This window comes from Sinohyriopsis cumingii, chromosome 1, assembly GCF_028554795.1.
Source record: "Sinohyriopsis cumingii isolate HCF-2022 chromosome 1, ASM2855479v2, whole genome shotgun sequence".
In the NCBI taxonomy this organism is placed as follows: domain Eukaryota; kingdom Metazoa; phylum Mollusca; class Bivalvia; order Unionida; family Unionidae; genus Sinohyriopsis; species Sinohyriopsis cumingii.
Window position 1 is genome coordinate 67,347,538 of NC_142961.1, and position 22,915 is coordinate 67,370,452.

The 22,915-nt window shown below is 35.0% G+C and overlaps 1 protein-coding gene across 1 annotated transcript in view; it reads left to right on the forward strand.

Annotated features, from left to right (window-relative positions):
- Positions 1-22,915, forward strand: part of LOC149807053 (peroxisomal biogenesis factor 3-like) — a 67,895-nt gene that overhangs the window by 9,444 nt on the left and 35,536 nt on the right. Inside the window, exons 4-6 of the mRNA XM_089961278.1 lie at positions 1,947-2,028; positions 12,359-12,402; positions 18,776-18,897. Coding sequence (XP_089817404.1) covers positions 1,947-2,028; positions 12,359-12,402; positions 18,776-18,897 — 248 coding nt within the window. The remainder of the gene's footprint in view (positions 1-1,946; positions 2,029-12,358; positions 12,403-18,775; positions 18,898-22,915) is intronic.

The window sequence follows — 22,915 nt, forward strand, 5'->3', positions numbered from 1 at the left end:
GGGCATAACATATCCTGGTATAGAGGGCTTCATCTAAATTTGACTAAATTTGGCATAAAATATCCTGGTAGAGAGGGCTTCATCAGAATTTGACTAAATTTAGCATAAAATATCCTGGTAGAGAGGGCTTCATCTGAATTTGACTTAATTTGGCATAAAATATCCTGGTATGGAGGGCTTCATCAGAATTTGACTAAATTGGGCATAAAATATCCTGGTAAAGAGGGCTTCATCAGAATTTGACTAAATTTGGCATTAAATATCCTGGTAGAGAGGACTTATCAGAATTTGACTAAACTGGGCATACCATATCCTGGTAGAGAAAGCCTCATCTGAATTTGACTCAGTTGGGCATAAAATATCCTGGTATGGAGGGCTTCATCAGAATTTGACTAAATTGGGCATAAAATATCCTGGTATAGAGGGCTTATCAGAATTTGACTAAATTTGGCATTAAATATCCTGGTAGAGAGGACTTCATCAGAATTTGACTAAATTGGGCATAACATATCCTGGTATAGAGGGCGTCCAAGTTTGTGTGAATGATTATTATCTGCTACATATCTAATGTGGTCACTTTGACTAAAAACAGAAAAAACTCTAAATAAATTCTTTTAAAAAACCACTAATGAGAATTTAATCATAGTTGACAGAAAACATTCTGCATGAGGACCTTTCAGATTTGTACAAATGATGCAGATGTACCATTAAATATGGTAACCATTACTGAAAATATATAAAAAATTAAACATAAAAGATTTAAAACAATTCCTTTTCCAAAATTGTTGAATAGAATTTGACTAAGTTTGAAAGAAAACATCCTGACTTGAAGGCCTTTTGGATTTGTACAAGGGATGCTGTTCTACCATCAAATATGGCTACCATTATTAAAAATAGAAAACAAATACCCAATAAATGATTTCTTCTTCAGAATTGTTGAGTAGAATTTACCTCATCTCGGCAGAAAGCAGCATGCAGATCTTTCACATTTTTACAAATAATGTCAATTTGCCATCAGATATGGTCACCATCCCTAAAAAAAACAAATAACCCTAACTTAAATGACTTCACATATACCACTGAATATAACTGGACCAATATTGACAGAATGCATCCTGACATAAAGAACGTCCAGGTGTGTACAAATGATGTTGCTCTGCAGTCAGATATGGCCACCATTTAAATGATTTCTCGAAAACTGCTGAATATAATTTAATGTACCTTAATAGAAAGCTTCCTTGTGAAAACCTTTTCATTATTTTTTACCTCTATTACTAAAAGTAGAAAAACCTTGAAAAAATAAACTTCTTAAAGATTGCTCAGTAGAATTTGACCAAGTTTAACAGAAAGCAGCATGACATTGAAGGCCGTTATTTTTGTTAAAAAAAATAATGTTAAGCCAATTGGCCATTAAATATGGACACAGTTGCTGAAAATGGAAAACACTATTTAGTGACTAATGGCTTAAACATATTCAACAAAATCTGACTAATCATTGCAGAAACTATCCTGCATAAAGGGCATTCAGATATGTATAAATGATGCAAATCAATCACTAAAGATAGGAAAAAAATTTATTCAACTTTTTGTATAAAAAAATAGTGTAAATGAAATTTGACCTATGTTGATGTAAAGCTTCCTGGCATTGCCAACGATTGGGGCCATTCAGTATTGGACAAATAATGCTGATGTGCCATTGAATATGGATGAAAATAAAAATAACAGAGAAACCTTGAAACAGTTATTTTGATAACATATAGAGTCAACAGAGTATTGAAAGAAATTTCAACAGAAAGCATCTGACTGACCCAGATTTCTCGCTCTTGCTTTAGACTGTTAGACAGGTGGCATCCAGGTGAATAATCTCAGATCCCCTTGGATCTCGTTTTTGGCAATATGAATAGTTGAGCTAATAGAATATGCCCATTCTTTTCTTATCACCCTAGTGTTGTCAATGTTGACCAAGTTGAGGGAGGTGGTAATAAACCTGCTGAATACAGAGGAATGCACAGAACGATTGAAATCCATGTAAGTGTATCAAACAGTGTGTGGTAAAATTCATATTCCTTTAATGAAATTTGATGGATGAAATGGTATGTTCTGTTCCAGTAAAACATATCTGGGACCCAGGGAAGGCACTTTCACTGTGGGGTATTCTCCCATAGATGCAATTTAGAATCTTCTTTACATTTTAATATGAAATTTGTGCAGTCAAAATACCCTGAAATATATTTTTTTAAACTGCTTTCCCTGGGCGCCATGTATGTTTAAATGGAACAGCCCTTATACACAATAGAATAGCCACTCTGTTCAAAATATTTAGATTTTCATGATGATGGTTTCTGAAATGGCAGTGTTTGATGTACATGTCCAACAGATGAGGTCATATGATGAGTTGCTATTTCAAACATATTAGACACTGGACATAGTGTAAAATCTGGACATACCCAACAAATGAGCACAAATGATCTGTTGCTAGCTCAGGTATGTCAGACATTGGGCATGCTGTAAAACCTGGACATTGGACATTTGTTGTTGTTCTAGGGTTTAACGCCATTTTTCAGCACTAGATAGGCTATACATGGCAGCCAGTATAACTAGTGGAGGAAGAACCCTGGAAAACCCAGGGAAGAACTACCGACCCATGAGAACTGGACATTTGTAATATCTGGACATTGGACATATTGTAAAATCTGGACATGCCCAGCAAATGAGCTCAAATAAACAGTCACTAACCCAAATATGTTGGACATTGACATTTGTAAAATCTGGACATTGAACATTTATAAAATCTGTGTTAAGCATATGTATGCTTTTGAGTATATTCATTATAATACAGTTTTTCAAAACATATCTGTATTTATGATTAATGGTCAAGATTTGTGGCATGTTAAAGAAGTTGTTATAGGGTTTAACGCCACTTTTCAGCACAAGATAGGCCATACATGGCAACCAGTATTAATGGTGGAGGAAGAACCCGGAAAAACCCCGGAAAGAACCACCGACCCACGAGAAGCTACTGGCAAGCTTTCTCACATAACCACATTAGCCAAATCCGAGACTCGAACCGACGCAGACAGAGGTGAGGTGGCAGTGATCCGTAACGGTGAGCGCTTTAGACCACTTGGCCACTCGGGGCCCCCTGGCATGTTAAAGAAAGGATAGTAGCAAAAATACAGAATCCGAATGAGGTCGTTAGATAAAGTACAGCTCATCTGTATTTTTGAAACTCCATGCATCATGGTGGGAGTGGAGAGGATTAAAAAAAAAAAACTCCACTGTCTCTCTGCACGTCCTGATGACTTACTGTGGAGGCTTGCAGAGAAATGCTCTGCACACCACACTTTCTTGCTTAGTCGTCAAAGATGACCACTGCAGAGTGGATGTTGTCTTGATCAACTTGGTGTGTTTTACCGTATGACCCCTGCAAGTATGCTCTTTATAGATGTATGGAGAGAGAGAGAGGTACCAATTTATCTACATCAATATCAGATGATTAAACACATTTCCTACTATGTGTGAAGATTATTTAATAGATATAATGCCAAATCAAATGTTTTATAATATTAACGTAGTTGCAATTCCTTGAAAACTGTACTAATACTACTGTACTTTTTTCATTTACAAAAAGCTGATCTGATTGACACCTTTTTCAATATGTTTATGCTTTTGCTTTATTCAAAGAAATCTGAACAAACTTATGCACTGACTTGACAAGACCTAGTTGATCTCTTCTTGAATAGTTCAGTTATCCTACTGTTTAAACATGAAAAGTAATCCTCTGAGGTATATACATTTAAATTCCCAATGACAGCCATTTCTGTTTTCTAGAAAAACAGCAAAACAGAAAACACAGATATTACACTTAAATGCAAACCACATGTTTTGTCCATGAAGCAGTAATGACCCAGTCACGAGGCTGAATATACATGTATACAGCTATGACCCAGTCACGAGGCTGAATATACATGTATATGGCTATGACCCAGTCACGAGGCTGAGTATACATGTACACAGCTATGACCCAGTCACGAGGCTGAATATACATGTATACAGCTATGACCCAGTCACGAGGCTGAATATACATGTATATGGCTATGACCCAGTCACGAGGCTGAATATACATGTACACAGCTATGACCAAGTCACGAGGCTGAATATACATGTACACAGCTATGACCCAGTCACGAGGCTGAACATACATGTACACAGCTATGACCAAGTCACGAGGCTGAATATACATGTACACAGCTATGACCCAGTCACGAGGCTGAATATACATGTATATGGCTATGACCCAGTCGCGAGGCTGAATATACATGTACACAGCTATGTCCAAGTCACGAGGCTGAATATACATGTACACAGCTATGACCCCAGTCACAAGGCTGAACATACATGTACACAGCTATGACCAAGTCACAAGGCTGAATATACATGTACACAGCTATGACCCAGTCACAAGGCTGAATATACATGTACAGAGCTATGAATGTTAGCTCAGTTCTGACTGCATTTATACTGTATGGGACTGGTCATCTAATTTATTGTTCTTTCCAACTGGGGTATTTTTTTTATTCTTTCATTCATCACAAGATAAATTAGTTTCAAATAATGTAACACTTTGAAAACTTAAATAGTCTCTCTAATAAAGAACTGACTTGATCGGATGTTCTGCAGAAAAAAGATAACAACCTCTGTAAACAGTTATAAAATTTTAGCATCAGAAGACGATGTAATTTTTAGTGTGGGAAAGGTGCATCTCTAACACAACGCCATTTGACTTGGAGCATTGTCCTTTACACCTCAAATTATGGTCCCATCATTAACAGTGGAAGTTTGGTAATTTTTCCTAATTAATCTGACCTCAGTGTATTATTGAAATTAATAATAATATTGAAGATTTTCAAATCTTAAATGTTCAACAAATTTAAGGCATTTTGCATGAATGTATCTATATGTGCCCTATTATTTGTTCGTTCTTGTAAGGAAAAAATATAAAACGACATTTTTATCATGATAGAAAAAACTAATCATTCATATATAAACGATGTGCTGGTAACCTAATCGTAGTATAGCTTTAAGATGTTTAATTATTTCAATTCAGTTTCCTGTTTGCGACTATGGAAACATTTGGCTATTGTCACAAAAACAACAAAAAACATGCAAGCCAATTTCTTTCAATAGTATTTAGATTTCTGTATTTGGTATCCTGCTTAGCAGCTAAAAAATGATTCCTCATCTTATGTCTCTCTTTCTCTCTCTCTCTCTCTATTGATCAATTTGTAAAATAATGGCTGTTAAATTTACATTTTTCTAACATGATGTAATGACTTTACACAAATTAAAGACCTATCAGTAACAGTAATACCAAGTTTGGTCTCCACATTTATTTCAGATTGGTTCAGTGCTCTCTACTGCATATTACGAAATACTCTACTTAAAAGAAAACAAATACTTACCAAAATGCTAATGGATCTATTTCAACTACATTTAGCACAGTAAATGTTATTTTAAAAGAAATTCTGAATACTCTGTTATCGGAATATTCATATGCATTTATTTCCTTATTTCTGTTGCAGTTCGTGCAGTATACTTTGTTAAATATCATACGAAATTTAGTAATGTTGCGTAATACTCCCTGTAGTGAAAAGAACAATAATCAGTAGGGCATAACCAATTAGCATTTTTCTACTGATTTCCGATTCCGGATTTTGGGCATGAAATTTTTCCGATTCCGGATACGATTCAATTAATCGGAAATGCTAAATTAAAAGGTTTTTCAAATCAACTTTTTAAACCGTGTTACACACGTTTTGCATATCACACTGATGTCACAAGGGGAAGGATATGGCAGGACTATAGCAAAATGCAACGAAGTTCAAAGCCACAAAGAATCCATGAAATTTTTTATTTTTTTGCCAGTTCCAACCCATTCTTTGTTCAACAATTAGTTGATCTTGCCGCCAGGCTTTTATTTTCCTGCCTTAATCATTTATGTCGGCAAGCGGCCAGTTCCATCCTGTACTTTATTCAACAATTAGTTGATCTTGCCGCCATGCTTTAATGTCGCGGTCAAATAAAAATAAAACAGGCTTTTGTTTGGTCCTATAAAGTTGGCCTCTTGCGGAATCATTTTCTTTTTATACCTCATTAGCATGTGTCAATGTATTCAATATTATGCCTTCATTATTGAGGATGTTGACATAAACGGGTAGGACTGTATTATATATTTTAATAAATTTAAATCTTTCGGTCTAACTCAAGTATTATCGTTTCACCCCGTTGTGTTGACCATATTGGACTTTTCTGACTTCTTATTTAACTTTATTAACGCACTATCGAATGACACGCAGTGTTAGACACGGTGCTATAGAAATTCAACTTTATTATTTTTATTATCCGAATCGGTCGTTCCTGCCTTGTCCAACTCCGATTAATCGGAAGTTCATACTATCCGGTGGAATCCGATTTCCGGATCAAAAGTCGGTTATGCCCTAATAATCAACAATAGACATCAAACATTTTACAACAAAATTGCATTTCGGATTCGGCTAATGTGGGTATGTGAGAAAGCTTGCCAGTAGCTTCTTGTGGGTCGGTGGTTCTTTCTGGGTTCTTCCTCCGCCATTAATACTGGCCGCCATGTATAGCCTATCGTCTGCTGAAAAATGGCGCTAAACCCTACAACAGCAAGAACAAAATTGCATGAAACTAGACTGATGTGAAATTGCACAAGTTCTGATAGTTACCCCATGCACAAGCAGAGCAGATCAGGTCAAATGTTGGGTGGTGCAGTGGGGTGGGGTATTCCAAAATTTCAGAAAGGCCCTAACCTTCCTCAAAGGGGCACCAAAGCTAAAGTATGTGTGTCTGTTTAGTTAATACTCAGATTGTACATAATGCCCAATCACAGGAGTATAAAGATGTTATAGTATGTATATTCAGCCTCATAACTGGGTCATTACGAGTTTTGTAAATTCAGAATTTGCTTTTGTTTTTGTTGGGGTTTTAAAAAAACAAAAGTGGCTGTCAACTGGAATTTAATTGTCTAAACTTAGAGGATTACTTTTGATGTTTAAACAGCAAGATACATGTATGAAGTGCATTGCATCTAGTCATTCCTGTGATAGCAACACACCTTTTCCAAGCTGAAATTGACATCTTCTGATGCTGACATTTTTTAACTGTTGAGAATGGTTACTGCCTTGATTTCTGCTGAACATCTGCTGAAGCCAAGTCTTTATTTGGGAGAGACTATTTTAAGTTTCTAAAGGGTCAGTGGGTAAATGCTTGAAAACTGTCTTATTCTGATTTGTGGTATAAAAAGGACACTAGCAATTTCTTACTTTGCTTGAAACAAACTTATCTTGTGATGAATGTACTAATAAAAAGTAACACAGTCAGAAATAATAATTTGTCCCCATACGATTAAATGGCCAGTCCCATACATTACATGTACATTCAGAATTTAACAGTTGATACATGTAGTAGTGTACATGTATATTCAGTCTCGTAACTGGACCATTACCGCTTAAGGACATGTGGTTTGTATTTAAGTGTAAGTTTAGTGTTGTCTTTATGTTGTTTCTGTTTTTAAACAAAAAGTGCTGCTATCTGGAATTTAATTGTCCATACTACAGTGGGTTACTTTTCATGATTAAGCAGTAGGATAAATGTATACTGTTCAAAAGAAGCTCAACAAGTTAGCGTGCAAGTTTTCTAAATGTATGAAATATGCCAGACTTTTAAAATTAATTTCAGTTATGTATATAATTATATATGATCAAAATAAAGACCACTGATTGCTGAAATGGTATTTGATTTTCAATCACTCATGATATATTGAGCTTTTTCTTGGGTGGTCTTCATTGATTGGTTGTTCAAATGTCAGTCAGTAATGCCGATCAGCCGCTCCATGGTGGAGATGCCAGAGGTGTGCTGACTGAGGCAAGGTGGTTATTTGTAAGTATTTTATTGCTCTGTTGCAGAGTGTTATCACAGAGCGAAAGTGGAGAGATTAAGTCCCCCACAGAGATGCATGGGTTTCCTAAAATGCATGTGTGCTGTATTGTCGTACACAGTTGTTTGAATTGCGTAAATAACAGGCGTATAGATAAACAGTTCAGTTGTTTAAATTGTGTGAAATTCTCATGATTCCTAATGGACATTGTTTTCTTTAAAATTAAAATGGCAACCAGATATTTTTGAAATTTTATAAAAACATTTAAGTTAGGTATAGACTATTGTAACAGAACGAAAAAGCTCACTATAGTTAAGTAGTAAATGTATGAGAAAATGCATCATTTTCAATTCCAGATTAGGTGCTGAATCAGTTTTAGTGTCTGTCAGACTGTTATTTATAAAAGTGATTTTGTTTTCTTTCAATAAACTGTACCATAGAATTTCACCTAACAATAGTATTTCATACCATTCTACTGTTACAAAGTTAGTTACTGTTTGACAACAAGGAGACTTACTGCGTCAAAATTATGTATTTCCAGTTAAGTCTGGCAGGAAAAGTTTATTACTCAGGGTCTCAGACATGTTTGGGGAAAATAATGATGGTTATTTGTTATTACTAGTATCTTTTTTCTGCTATTACTAGTATTTTTTCTGTTTATTTAGGGCCTAGCCCACATATTTTGTTTCTAAGGTCTTATGTGTACTGATACACTGCCACATTGTTAAAAAGTACATGCTCTAAGGGCTGATTATTGTAAAGTCTGTATTATAGACTTTGAAGCAGTCTTTCAGTTTTAGGGTTTTCCCTTTTGTCCATTTGCAGTTTTAGGGTTTCCCTTTTGTCCGTTTGCAGTTTTAGGGTTTTCCCAATTGTCCATTTGCAGTTTTAGGGTTTTCCCTATTTGTCCATTTGCAGTTTTAGGGTTTTCCCATTTGTCCATTTGCAGTGTTAGGGTTTTCCTTTTTGTCCATTTGCAGTTTTAGGGTTTTCACTTTTGTTCATTTGCAGTTTTAGGGTTTTCTCTTTTGTCCATTTGCAGTTTTAGGGTTTTCTTTTTTGCCTATTTGCAGTTTTAGGGTTTTCCCTTTTGTCCATTTGCAGTTTTAGGGTTTTCCCTTTTGTCCATTTGCAGTTTTAGGGTTTTCTCTTTTGTCCATTTGCAGTATGAAACAAAAAGCTTTATTGAGAAGCTGATCTTTGAAATTTACCATACTATTATTCAACAAAGAGTCAAGTAATTTACCATACTATTATTCACCAAAGAGTCAAGTAATTTACCATACTATTGTTCACCAAAGAGTCCAGTAATTTCCATATTATTGTTCACCAAAGAGTCAAGTAATTTACCATACTATTATTCACCAGAGTCAAGTAATTTACATACTATTGTTCACCAAAGAGTCAAGTAATTTCCATATTATTGTTCACCAAAGAGTCAAGTAATTTACCATACTATTATTCACCAAAGAGTCAAGTAATTTACATACTATTGTTCACCAAAGAGTCAAGTAATTTACCATACTGTTATTCACCAAAGAGTCAAGTAATTTACCATACTATTGTTCACCAAAGAGTCAAGTAATTTACCATACTATTGTTCACCAAAGAGTCAAGTAATTTCCATATTATTGTTCACCAAAGAGTCAAGTAATTTACCATACTATTATTCACCAAAGAGTCAAGTAATTTACATACTATTGTTCACCAAAGAGTCAAGTAATTTACCATACTGTTATTCACCAAAGAGTCAAGTAATTTACCATACTATTGTTCACCAAAGAGTCAAGTAATTTACCATACCCTCAGGCAGTTTGGCTGTAGCTAGCTTAGCAACACCAGTGTAGATTGAAAATCAAAGAAACAGTTTGTAAATCTAAACCTCTTTAAATTTGACCATGGTAAAATGTTTATTTTACACTTTAATAATTAAGCAACTCAAAAACAATTTGGTATAATCACATTTAAGATATCACATGATTGATGTCTGGTTGTTCATAGTATGTGTTGGTCAAAACCTTTGATCTGTTGGTTAAATCGAATACAACAATTTCAGAAACTGTTTTTGCAGATATATTTGCAATTATTTTTTATGTAAAAATACTGGAAGATTAGTGTGTACTTAATTTCTATTTCTACAAATTTTTTCTAATACATTATCCAGTTCTAATGTTTTGAGAACATCCACTACCTCACAAATCTAACTCTCCCAAGCTAAAAACAATGTTTATTTTATCTTTTGGTATGATTGCTTGCCACTTTGGAAGTTAGACATAAGTGGTCTTCCCATGGATAAATGGATTTGCGCCAAATCCTGTCATTTATCTATTACAACATTTCAACTTGTGCTTGGTAACAGTCTCTGTCTTGAGGCATCACAAATATCAAATGTGTGAGCCATTTTATCAGTTAAATAATTCATTTAGGTGTTATGGATTGTCAAGATTGTTATGTCTGCTTGCTCACAAATAATAATTAACTGTGAAAAAAATCAGATAGGCTTTTGAGGGAAATTCAGTTAAATAGTTGTTGGAAAGAAAAAAAATTAAGTAAATAATTAGTTCTTAAAAAGAAAAATTTATAAGGATACTGATACAACTAATGCAATGGCCAATGTAGAATGAAAAAGGCCACAATGTCTGCTTCACTGGATAATGGATCATATGATCATATGGATCAATGTCTGCTACACTGGGTGATGGATCATATAATCATATGGATGAATGTCTGCTTCACTGGATAATGGATCATATTATCATATGGATGAATGTCTGCTTCACTGGATAATGGATCATATGATCATATGGATGAATGTCTGCTTCACTGGATAATGGATCATATGATCATATGGATGAATGTCTGCTTCACTGGATAATGGATCATATGATCATATGGATGAATGTCTGCTACACTGGGTGATGGATCATATGATCATATGGATGAATGTCTGCTTCACTGGGTAATGGATCATATGATCATATGGATCAATGTCTGCTTCACTGGGTGATGGATCATATGATCATATGGATCAGTGTCTGCTACACTGGGTGATGGATCATATGATCATATGGATCAATGTCTGCTTCACTGGATAATGGATCATATGATCATATGGATGAATGTCTGCTTCGCTGGATAATGGATCATATGATCATATGGATCAATGTCTGCTTCACTGGGTAATGGATCATATGATCATATGGATCAATATCTGCTTCACTGGATAAAGGATCATATGATCATATGGATCAATGTCTGCTTCACTCGATAATGGATCATATGATCATATGGATGAATGTCTGCTTCATTAGTTAATGTATCATATCATCATATGGATCAATGTCTGCTTCACTGGATAATGGATCATATTATCATATGGATGAATGTCTGCTTCACTGGATAATGGATCATATGATCATATGGATGAATGTCTGCTTCACTGGATAATGGATCATATGATCATATGGATGAATGTCTGCTACACTGGGTGATGGATCATATGATCATATGGATCAATGTCTGCTTCACTGGGTAATGGATCATATGATCATATGGATCAATGTCTGTTTCACTGGGTGATGGATCATATGATCATATGGATCAATGTCTGCTACACTGGGTGATGGATCATATGATCATATGGATCAATGTCTGCTTCACTGGATAATGGATCATATGATCATATGGATCAATGTCTGCTTCACTGGGTAATGGATCATATGATCATATGGATCAATGTCTGCTTCACTGGATAATGGATCATATGATCATATGGATCAATGTCTGCTTCACTGGATATTGTATCATATGATCATATGGATGAATGTCTGCTTCATTAGTTAATGTATCATATCATCATATGGATCAATGTCTGCTTCACTCGATAATGGATCATATGATCATATGGATCAATGTCTGCTTCACTGGATATTGTATCATATGATCATATGGATGAATGTCTGCTTCATTAGTTAATGTATCATATCATCATATGGATCAATGTCTGCTTCACTCGATAATGGATCATATGATCATATGGATCAATGTCTGCTTCATTGGATAATGGATCATATGTCTTATTAATTACAACTATAAATAATGTATTTGTATTAAAATGTACTAATATCTGGCAGCCACACTTACTTTTGGAAACAGTTTTGCTTCATGGGCCATACGAATGTTGGACCCCCTCTGCTAGTCTTAAAGGATTTTTAAAGTTAAAATATTGTAAAGTAATATAGCCTAAAAAATGTTAAACCATCTGTCTTCGTTCACTACAAATTGCTTAATTGACAAGCAGGACTAAGGCTATCCATATTTTTATTGTTGCTTTATAAGATGACTCAGTTACTTTCAAGTAATTGTAACAATTTTGATATTTTGCATCTTTTTCAGTCCTTCTAACAAGCTGCAGATCTGGGAGGAGTTAAAGATTTTAAGTAAGTCAATTTTGTCAATTTTTAAGGTGTGTATTAGGTTCATATTATAGAACAATATGAAAATGCAGTCAATCCATTTCTTGATCCATCTATTCATCCAGTTTTGATCCATGTGTTTATCTGGCAGTGTAAACAACTGTTTTCCTCCTCAAAAATGTTTATGTCTTCTGAATTCATTGCTCTAGCAGAAGATACAGGAAAAATAGAATCTGCCACAAAAGTTTGCTTTCTTTTGATATTGACTCCTCCCATTTTACACTTTAAAGGAGGATTGCTAAAGTTAAAAGAAGATGTTATAGATTTGAAAAGAAGAGTTTGTTATTCTTTATCATGCATATCTCTGCATACCTATATAATTATCTTCATACATACACTGTGCATACCTATATAATTATCTTCATACATATACTGTGCATACCTATATAATTATCTTCATACATGCACTGTGCATACCTGTATAATTATCTTCATACATACACTGTGCATACCTATATAATTATCTTCATACATACACTGTGCATACCTATATAATTATCTTCATACATATACTGTGCATACCTATATAATTATCTTCATACATACACTGTGCATACCTATATAATTATCTTCATACATACTGTGCATATATACACCTTTTGGATCATTTGCTGTCAACTGTTATTCTTTTCTAATACATGTAATTTAAAAAATAAAACTTCAGCCATGAACATGATTCAAGAAATCAGCAGGGGATGAGAAGGAAGATTATTTTGCAAATGTGTGTGTTTGTGTATGTGTGTGTATTTGTGTAGGGGTGCTACAGACAATGAGAGAGAGTGTGTTTGGTAAGGGGGATGATTTATTGCTACGATGAAAATGAAAGTTATTGCATTGATGTGTAATGCAATCAGGTTTCCTTTACTTCCATTAAATATATAACCATTCTAGTCACCCCACCATACCCTTAGTGTGACATTAAAAAGAATTAATATAACAATTTTTGCTAGAGAAACTGTTTACTCTCTCTCTCCCACAATATCTCTCAAAATCACACACACCTATGTAACTGTAGATGAGGGTTGTCCAACACGTCATTTGTAGACAAAAATCTGGCCAGTCACAGGTTTCTATCTGGCTTTTCAACACTTCATAATGTGTTGACTGGTACTGAAAATTGTAGACCAAATGTGTAAATGGTCCCATGTGTGACCAAACAAATTGCAATGTTGCCCCTGACATGATATGCTTGGACACCTTTGCAGCAGATGCATATTAGTATTCAACCATATTTTTCAATAACACTGGTCAACAGTGAAATCATTACTGACTTGAAAAGGCCCTAATCTGTAGTATTTTGGTGTGCCGAACACGAATATAACCGTGAAAAATTTGTATTGGCTCTCGTTTTGAAGATATTCATATACCTCATTTTCTATGTTTCACTGTGTAAATTTCTCCAGTAGGACTGCAGCAACATCCAGAATAATGATGTAACATTGCATAATACCATCATGCTCACATCATCCACAGTTGATTGCATCATTTTCTGATGCAATGCAATACTAATGCCATGCGGCTGCTTAAGTAAGTTGACGTCAGCAGTGTACTATACATGTGTAGGCCTATTATACTAATGCCAGGCGGCTGCTGAAGCTGACGTAAGCAGTGTACTATATAAAGCCCAATCAGATAGGTTTAGCATTTAAAATATTTTAGACGTTGTGCGAGACAGTTCAAGCTACAGTTACATAAAACTTATTATTTTATCCATTTACGTACAATAAAGAACAGTAATGCCTCGAAAGTGTGTTAATACCGCGGACAATTTTTGCTATATTTGTGGGGAAGTGACATTTGCCAACCAGAAGAAAAGTATCAATTCTCAAGTGAAGAAGGCATATCATCTTTACTTCGGATGCAAGGTTGGTGACCAAGACAAGCCTTGGGCTCCGCATATATGCTGTGCTACATGTACAACACAGCTTTCACAGTGGTTGAATTGCAAAAGGTCATCAATGCCGTTTGCAGTCCCAATGGTGTGGAGAGAGCCAAGCAACCACCTAAATGACTGTTACTTCTGCTTGGTTCCTCCTCTTTCCGGCGGAATAACGAAGCGAAAGAAGTCGAGAATAGTCTACCCAAACATTCCGTCTGCATTGAGACCAGTTCCACATGGTGAGGGACTTCCTATTCCAGAACCTACAGCAGAATATTCTCTTGATTCATCTGACGAAGACAAAGGTGAGTCGACCTGTTCTTCTCCTGGTCCATCAGCATGCAGTGATCCAGATTTTCACTGTGGTGCATCATCAACCCCACACAGAATAACACAGGAAGAACTAAATGACCTGATTCGTGATTTGGACTTATCAAAGAACAAGGCAGAATTGCTAGGATCAAGACTCCAACAATGGAATCTTCTAGAAGAAGATGTCACAATTACTGCATATTGAAAGCGCCACCAGCAATTGAAGCCTTTCTTCAGAAAGGAAAGTAATCTGATATTCTGTTCCGATATTGAGGGCCTCATGAATGCTTTAAAAATCACTCATGACCCACAAGAATGGAGACTATTTGTGGACTCTTCGAAACTGAGTCTCAAGGCTGTGCTTTTGCACAATGGAAACATTCTTCCATCTATTCCAGTAGCGTATGCTGTCCACATGAAAGAGACATACGATAACTTAAGGCAGCTACTGAATTCCATTGAGTATAACAAGTACAGCTGGCACCTCTGTGGTGATTTGAAGGTAGTTGCCCTTTTAATGGAACTGCAGCAAGGATATACAAAATACATGTGTTTCTTATGCGAGTGGGATAGCCGAGCAAGGGAAATGCACTACATGAGGAAGGAATGGACTCACAGGCAGAATGTAGCCATTGGAGAGAAGAATATCCAACACCCAGCTCTGGTTGAGGCTCAGAAAATCTTGCTACCACCCCTTCACATCAAACTAGGTTTGATGAAGAACTTCGTGAAAGCCATTGACCGGACTTTGCCAGCATTCCGATACCTGCATGAAAAATTCCCTCGACTCAGCGAAGCAAAGATTAAAGAGGGAGTTTTTGTGGGTCCTCAGATTCGAGAGGTTTTCAAAGATGACCGGTTCAACAACTTGCTGGAAGGTGACGCGAAACAAGCATGGAATGCTTTTTGCCTAGTTTCTACAAACTTCCTCGGAAATGTTAGGGCAGAAAACTATAAGGAACTAGTAGAAGACATGTTGATGAAGTATAAGAAACTTGGCTGCAATATGTCTCTAAAGATTCACTTCCTTCATTCCCATTTGGATTTCTTTCCTAGCAACTGTGGTATTGTTAGTGATGAACACGGCGAACGTTTTCATCAAGATATCGCAACAATGGAACAAAGATACCAGGGAAAATGGTCCACTACAATGCTGGCTGACTACTGCTGGACACTCCTCAGAGATGCTCCCGAACAGCTGTACAAGAGACAGGCGAAGAAATCTAAGATGTAGTCAATGACTTGATTTTTTATAGGTAGGCTATTACAGTTGACCTTTTACTATTGGAATGCATTTCGTTATGTAAACATTAATTTCTTGCAGATTACAAAAAAACTAGAGCCAATTTTGCAATTTGACTGTCATATTCGTGTTCAGCACATAAAAATTGATAAGAATTGACTAATTTTATTTCAGTAACATGACTTTTGTAAAAATTTGTTGTCCAGTGTAATATAGACAACAAGAACAACAGTAATTTTTAATGTAAATTAGGGGATTTGATGGAAGCAGTTCTGATATAAAAGTGGTACAACATTACTGTTAATTTAGCTTAAATGGTTATTTTTATATCTTTGACAAATCAGAAAATAGAAAAACCAGCTACACTACATTACTTAAAGAAATCTTGGTTAAAAATTGAATAATTTCATCATGAAAACATTTCCCACTGATACAAATGAGAACAATTGGCAGTTGTTACAGAAAGGCAAAACCCCTGAAATGAATAAGAAATATTTTCCAATGATACAAATGAGAACAGTTGGCAGCTGTTACAGAAAGAAAAGAAAAACAAATAAGAAACATATATTACCCAATGATATTAATGAGATCTTTACAGAAAGGGGAAAAAAACAAATGAGAACATTTGGCAACCATTATGTCATGGCAAAAAAACTTAAATGAATAAGAGACATTTCCCAGTGATATAAAGGAGAAATGGAGGCAGCTGTTACAGAAAGGCAAAACACCTTGAATATGAAAATGTTTGCCATATTAAAGAAAGTTTAAGGATAATATAACTAATCAGAAACATATCAGGTTTGGTTAATATAAACAGAGAAAAGAGAATTTAAATTTACACACACACACACACACACACACACACACACACACACACACACACACATGTGTTTGTGTGTGTATGTCTGTTACATTGATGCATAGTTGACATTTTTTGCTGTATATGATATTGTCATTTTGCATTAAGTTGAAGCTAATACCAATGTTAAAAACAAACCTTTGGTTTAAAGTACCTCTATAATAAATACAATTAAAAAAACCATTGCCTTTCTTTATCTTTAGAACTTTTTCATTTCAACCCAGTTTGTCATTGATGTGTTTTAGTATTTTTGTGTCTGATTATAAAAGTGTGGAGAGTCTGATAGAAATGAATGGGTACTGTTGAAGTACTCTGTATTGGCAATGATAGAAATGAATGGGTACTGTTGAACATACTCTGTGTTGGCAATGATAGAAATGAATGGGTACTGTTGAACATACTCTATGTTGGCAGTGATAGAAATAAATGGATATTGTTGAACATACTCTGTGTTGACAGTAATAGAAATGAATGGGTATTGTTGAACATACTCTGTGTTGGCAGTGTTAGAAATGAATGGGTATTGTTGAATACTCTGTGTTGGCAATGATAGAAATGAATGGGTACTGTTGAACATACTCTATGTTGGCAATGATAGAAATGAATGGGTACTGTTGAACATGCTCTGTGTTGGCAGTGATAGAAACAAATGGGTACTGTTGAACATGCTCTGTGTTGGCAGTGATAGAAATGAATGGGTACTGTTGAACATGTTCTGTGTTGGCAGTGATAGAAACGAATGGGTTCTGTTGAACATACTCTATGTTGGCAATACTAGAAATGAATGGGTACTGTTGAACATACTCTGTGTTGGCAGTGATAGAAATGAATGGGTATTGTTGAACATACTCTGTGTTGGCAGTGATAGAAACGAATGGGTACTGTTGAACATACTCTATGTTGGCAGTGATAGAAACGAATGGGTACTGTTGAACATGCTCTGTGTTGGCAGTGATAGAAATGAATGGGTACTGTTGAACATACTCTATGTTGGCAATAATAGAAATGAATGGGTACTGTTGAACATACTCTATGTTGGCAGTGATAGAAATGAATGGGTACTGTTGAACATGCTCTGTGTTGGCAATGATAGAAATGAATGGGTACTGTTGAACATGCTCTGTGTTGGCAGTGATAGAAATGAATGGGTATTGTTGAACATACTCTATGTTGACAGTAATAGAAATGAATGGGTATTGTTGAACATACTCTGTGTTGGCAGTGTTAGAAATGAATGGGTATTGCTGAATACTCTGTGTTGGCAATGATAGAAATGAATGGGTACTGTTGAACATACTCTGTGTTGACAGTGATAGAAATGAATGGGTATTGTTGAACATACTCTGTGTTGGCAGTGATAGAAATGAATGGGTACTGTTGAACATACTCTGTGTTGGCAGTGATATAAACGAATGGGTACTGTTGAACATGCTCTGTGTTGGCAGTGATAGAAACGAATGGGTACTGTTGAACATACTCTATGTTGGCAATAATAGAAATGAATGGGTACTGTTGAACATACTCTGTTGGCAGTGATAGAAACGAATGGGTACTGTTGAACATACTCTATGTTGGCAGTGATAGAAACGAATGGGTAAGGTTGAACTTGCTCTGTGTTGGCAGTGATAGAAATGAATGGATACTGTTGAACATACTCTGTGTTGGCAATAATAGAAATGAATGGGTATTGTTGAACATACTCTGTTGGCAGTGATAGAAACGATAGAAACGAATGGGTACTGTTGAACATACTCTATGTTGGCAGTGATAGAAACGAATGGGTAAGGTTGAACTTGCTCTGTGTTGGCAGTGATAGAAATGAATGGATACTGTTGAACATACTCTGTGTTGGCAATGATAGAAATGAATGGGTATTGTTGAACAAACACAATGTTAGCAATGTTTCTGTTAAGTTAATTAAAATTTAGGATGATCATTAGAATTGCCCAGTGACATCATGCGAAGTTGGTTAGTTGCATTCCCAGTTTAGGTCATGCCTAATTTATTATTATTGAGAATAATGGCTATAAATTTATTACTTCAGGCTTTACCAGATGTGTTGCGATTGTGTATGGCTGCACAATGATGTGCCTGTTATTACGGATCCAGCTGAACATCATTGGGGGTTACATGTTCCTTGACAATGCTGCTGGAAGAAATGGAGTGGTAAGTGCCTAATTTCTGCTTGTGAAAATTTCATGCCTACTGTATTTGATGTAATGCCCAAGAATTAACTTACATGCCTGCTTATAAGTAAAATCCATCTGCAGATGGCATAGACCTGGATCTCCAGTAACGTCATGTTCTGGCTGGTCAGGGTCCATGTTATTGGTTCTACTGATTACTCCTTACAACATATATATATATATATATATATATATATATATATATATATATATATATATATATATACCCAGACCTGCCAGCACCTTTTGTGATGCCAGATCTGGGTCTGTGCAGGTTTCAGTTGGACTCTAGTATATGCAGTAATCAGTGCATGCCATTCTTTTGGGTCAAAACTTGCACAGAATAGCCTCTTCTAGGCAAACACATCTTGATGCTTGCCTGCCTTGTGGGAGAAAACTGATAAATGGACTTGAAACATGGTTTTCTCAGAACCTACCAACATGCATGCTTAATTGTTATCACTTAACTTTTTTGTGTAAAATCTGTTTCTAACAAGGATTTTACATGTATGTTATTGAATCTGACCACATTGGAAGAGATGATGAACCTCCAGAGGGGACTGTTCCTAACATAGACAAAGAGAGATAACTCTTCTGGTTTGTAGATGTGTATGATGAGGTCATTGTCTATGGAATTGTCAGTGTGCACATATGGCGATGAGCTTTAACTATGTAAAAATTTACCCAGATTATAATTTTATTGTACACACATTGCTGTTGTTATGTTAGATATGGTATTGATCGATGTAATAGGTATTTCTTGGCATAAAAAAATGCTTGAATTAAATATCATGTAGACAGCAGATGTGATATGTTTAAAAAATCTAAGTGGTTTACTTAGAAATTCAGCAGGGTGCGATTGCAGATTATAATAATAATAATGATGATGATGATAATGACTTTATTTAAAGAGGTTAACACAATTAGCTAAGAACTAATCTACCTTGAGGCCCTCATACAAAGGAATTTATTTATTTTAGATGTATCTCTGAAACCACTGGATGTATTGGGTTTGGAAGAAGGAAATAGAGTGGGCATTTATAATCTCAGCTGGAATACTATTCCAGAGCAAAGTTCCAGAGTATTGGAAACGCTTTTAAAATAATTCCTTAATATTTGGTTTGGGAATTTTATACTGTTTGGTAGACATGGATCGCAGGTGGGGAGTTTTGCCAAGTAGCCTATACCGAAACAGTGATTATAAATATTCAGGAGCACAATTATTGGATATCTACCAAAACACTAAGTAGTCTATCGTGACAGACCATTTGCAAATTTTTATCGTTTCATGTCAGACATTGTTCATCACTATAAAGATTTGTCCTTTTTTGCCTTGTTGAGATAAGTAATATTTTAGTTTTACCAGTATTTACCACCATGCCATTGCATGTGCACCAGTTGTCCAGTTTGTTTAGGGCATTCTGTAAAGAAATTTCAAGTTCATATTTTGTGTTTTGGATGTCTGACAATGTTGTGTCATCTACATAGAGATCTGAAGATGATATTGAGTCCTTTAGTAAAAGTGGTAGGTCATTAATAAATAAAATAAATAGTAATGGACCTAGAATTGAGCCTTGTGGTACTCCATATCTAATTGTTTTAGGTTCAGACAACATTATTTATAAAAACATGTTGTGTGCTCTCACTTAAGTATGAAGTAAACCATCTAACTGCTTTTATCACATTAATTTGGTAGATTTTCAGTTTCTTCAAAAGGATTTCATGATCCACCATGTCAAAAGCTTTCCTGAAATCTACAAATACAGATCCTGTTATTCTACCTTGGTCAAGTGCTTGAAGCCGTTTATCAGTTAGGGAGATCAAGGCAGTCGCACATGAATGTTTTTGTCTAAAGCCTGATTGATTAGGGTGTAACAGCAAGTGTTTCGTTATATATGACATGAATGAGTCATGGACATGTTTTTCAATAAATTTTGACAAGTTTGGTAGTATTGAGATTGGCCAGTAGTTATCAGCATCATCCTTAGAACCAGATTTGTGAATAGGAGTTACTTTTGCAGTTTTCCATATTTTGTGGACAGATGAGTTTGCAATACATAAATTGATTATGAATGTTATGCTATCTAAAATAGCATAGGCAGAAGATTTAATGAGTTGTGGACCAGTCTGATCAAGTCCTGTAGCTTTCTTGGTATCAAGTTCACTGAGACATTTTCTAAAACAAATTTTGTATATATAGGTAGAATAGATAAAAAAAATATATCCTTAAATAATATCAAATGTGTACAGTACAGTGACAAAAATTGGTTGTGTCAATCCTAATTGTTGTTGCTGGTGATACCTTTACTTAGATGATATCTACATGACTTGTCTTGGGGAGATATAAGGAAATATTTCATGAGTGAAGTGATTGTTATGAGTGGCAAAGTCACAAATGACAGTACAAAATGTTCCACTTTCAAGTGAAATATAATCTTATATCTACTAAAAAATGTGTATTTTCTTTTTATTATATATTTTTTAAGGCAAAAAAATTCATTTTGGAAGGATTTGTTTCTCCATTTTTTTGTCAGTGTGATTAATGGCAGCATTACTATATCAATAAAAAGAAGTTCAGAAATTTTGCTACACTCTTTGTACAATTACTTTTTGAAAATTTAGATTGTACATATTATGAGTTAGTTTGTATATTTTGTCAAATTAATGACTTTTAATACAAACTGAACAGATTTTTATTTTCATTAACATATTCCTTATATGGATTGATACAATGGGAGTAGCTATAGAAACATGACAGAATGGTCAAAAAGACTTCAGAGCATGATGTCATTGAAAGAATAAATTTTAATGATTGTAAAGTTACTCATAAGGATTTTGGTTAAAAGTTTTGTTTTTCCTGAATTAAGAGGTCAAAGTCTGTGTGTTTGCAAGCTTGCAGTCTATTTTGGTGAGAGACCTTGCTTCCAAATTTCGGTTGTCACTTAATTTTGGTTTGCATTTGATCCTAACGAGGCCAGAGTTCTTTGTGATGATAGTAAAGATTGCTACGTAAACAATTTTCTTATTAAATGTCATCAAGACTTTTTGTTAGAATCGTGTACCATTTGTATTTGAATGTATCAATTAACAGTTCTATATGGGAGACACAGAATATCAAATTGCATCAGGTCATGTATGTTTTGTGACTGAAGATTTTCGTAGTGCTTAAGCCAGTTGACAGATTCTCAAAGTCATAAAAAACCCCAGATTGATCCATTCTCAGTTTACTATCATAAGTAGTTGTAATTAAGACTCAGTTTGCTACTGTTATTTGTTGTAATTAAGACTCAGTTTGCAATCATAAGTTGTTGTAATTAAGACTCAGTTTGCTGGCATAAGTTGTTGTAATTAAGACTCAGGTTGCTATCATAAGTTGTTGTAATTAAGACTCCATTTGCTGTCATAAGTTGTTGTAATTAAGACTCAGTTTGCTACTGTTATTTGTTGTAATTAAGACTCAGTTTGCAATCATAAGTTGTTGTAATTAAGACTCAGTTTGCTGGCATAAGTTGTTGTAATTAAGACTCAGGTTGCTATCATAAGTTGTTGTAATTAAGACTCCATTTGCTGTCATAAGTTGTTGTAATTAAGACTCAGTTTGCTACTGTTATTTGTTGTAATTAAGACTCAGTTTGCAATCATAAGTTGTTGTAATTAAGACTCAGTTTGCTGGCATAAGTTGTTGTAATTAGGACTCAGTTTGCTATCATAAGTTGTTGTAATTGAGACTCATTTTGCTAGCATAAGTTGTTGTAATTAAGACTCAGGTTGCTATCATAAGTTGTTGTAATTAAGACTCCATTTGCTGTCATAAGTTGTTGTAATTAAGACTCAGTTTGCTATCATAAGTTCTTGTAATTAAGACTCAGTTCGCTAGCATACATTGTTGTAATTATGACTCAGTTTGCTATCATAAGTTGATGTAATTAAGACTCAGTTTTTGCTGTCATCAGTCGTTGTAATTAAGACTCCATTTGCTCTCATATGTTGTTATAATT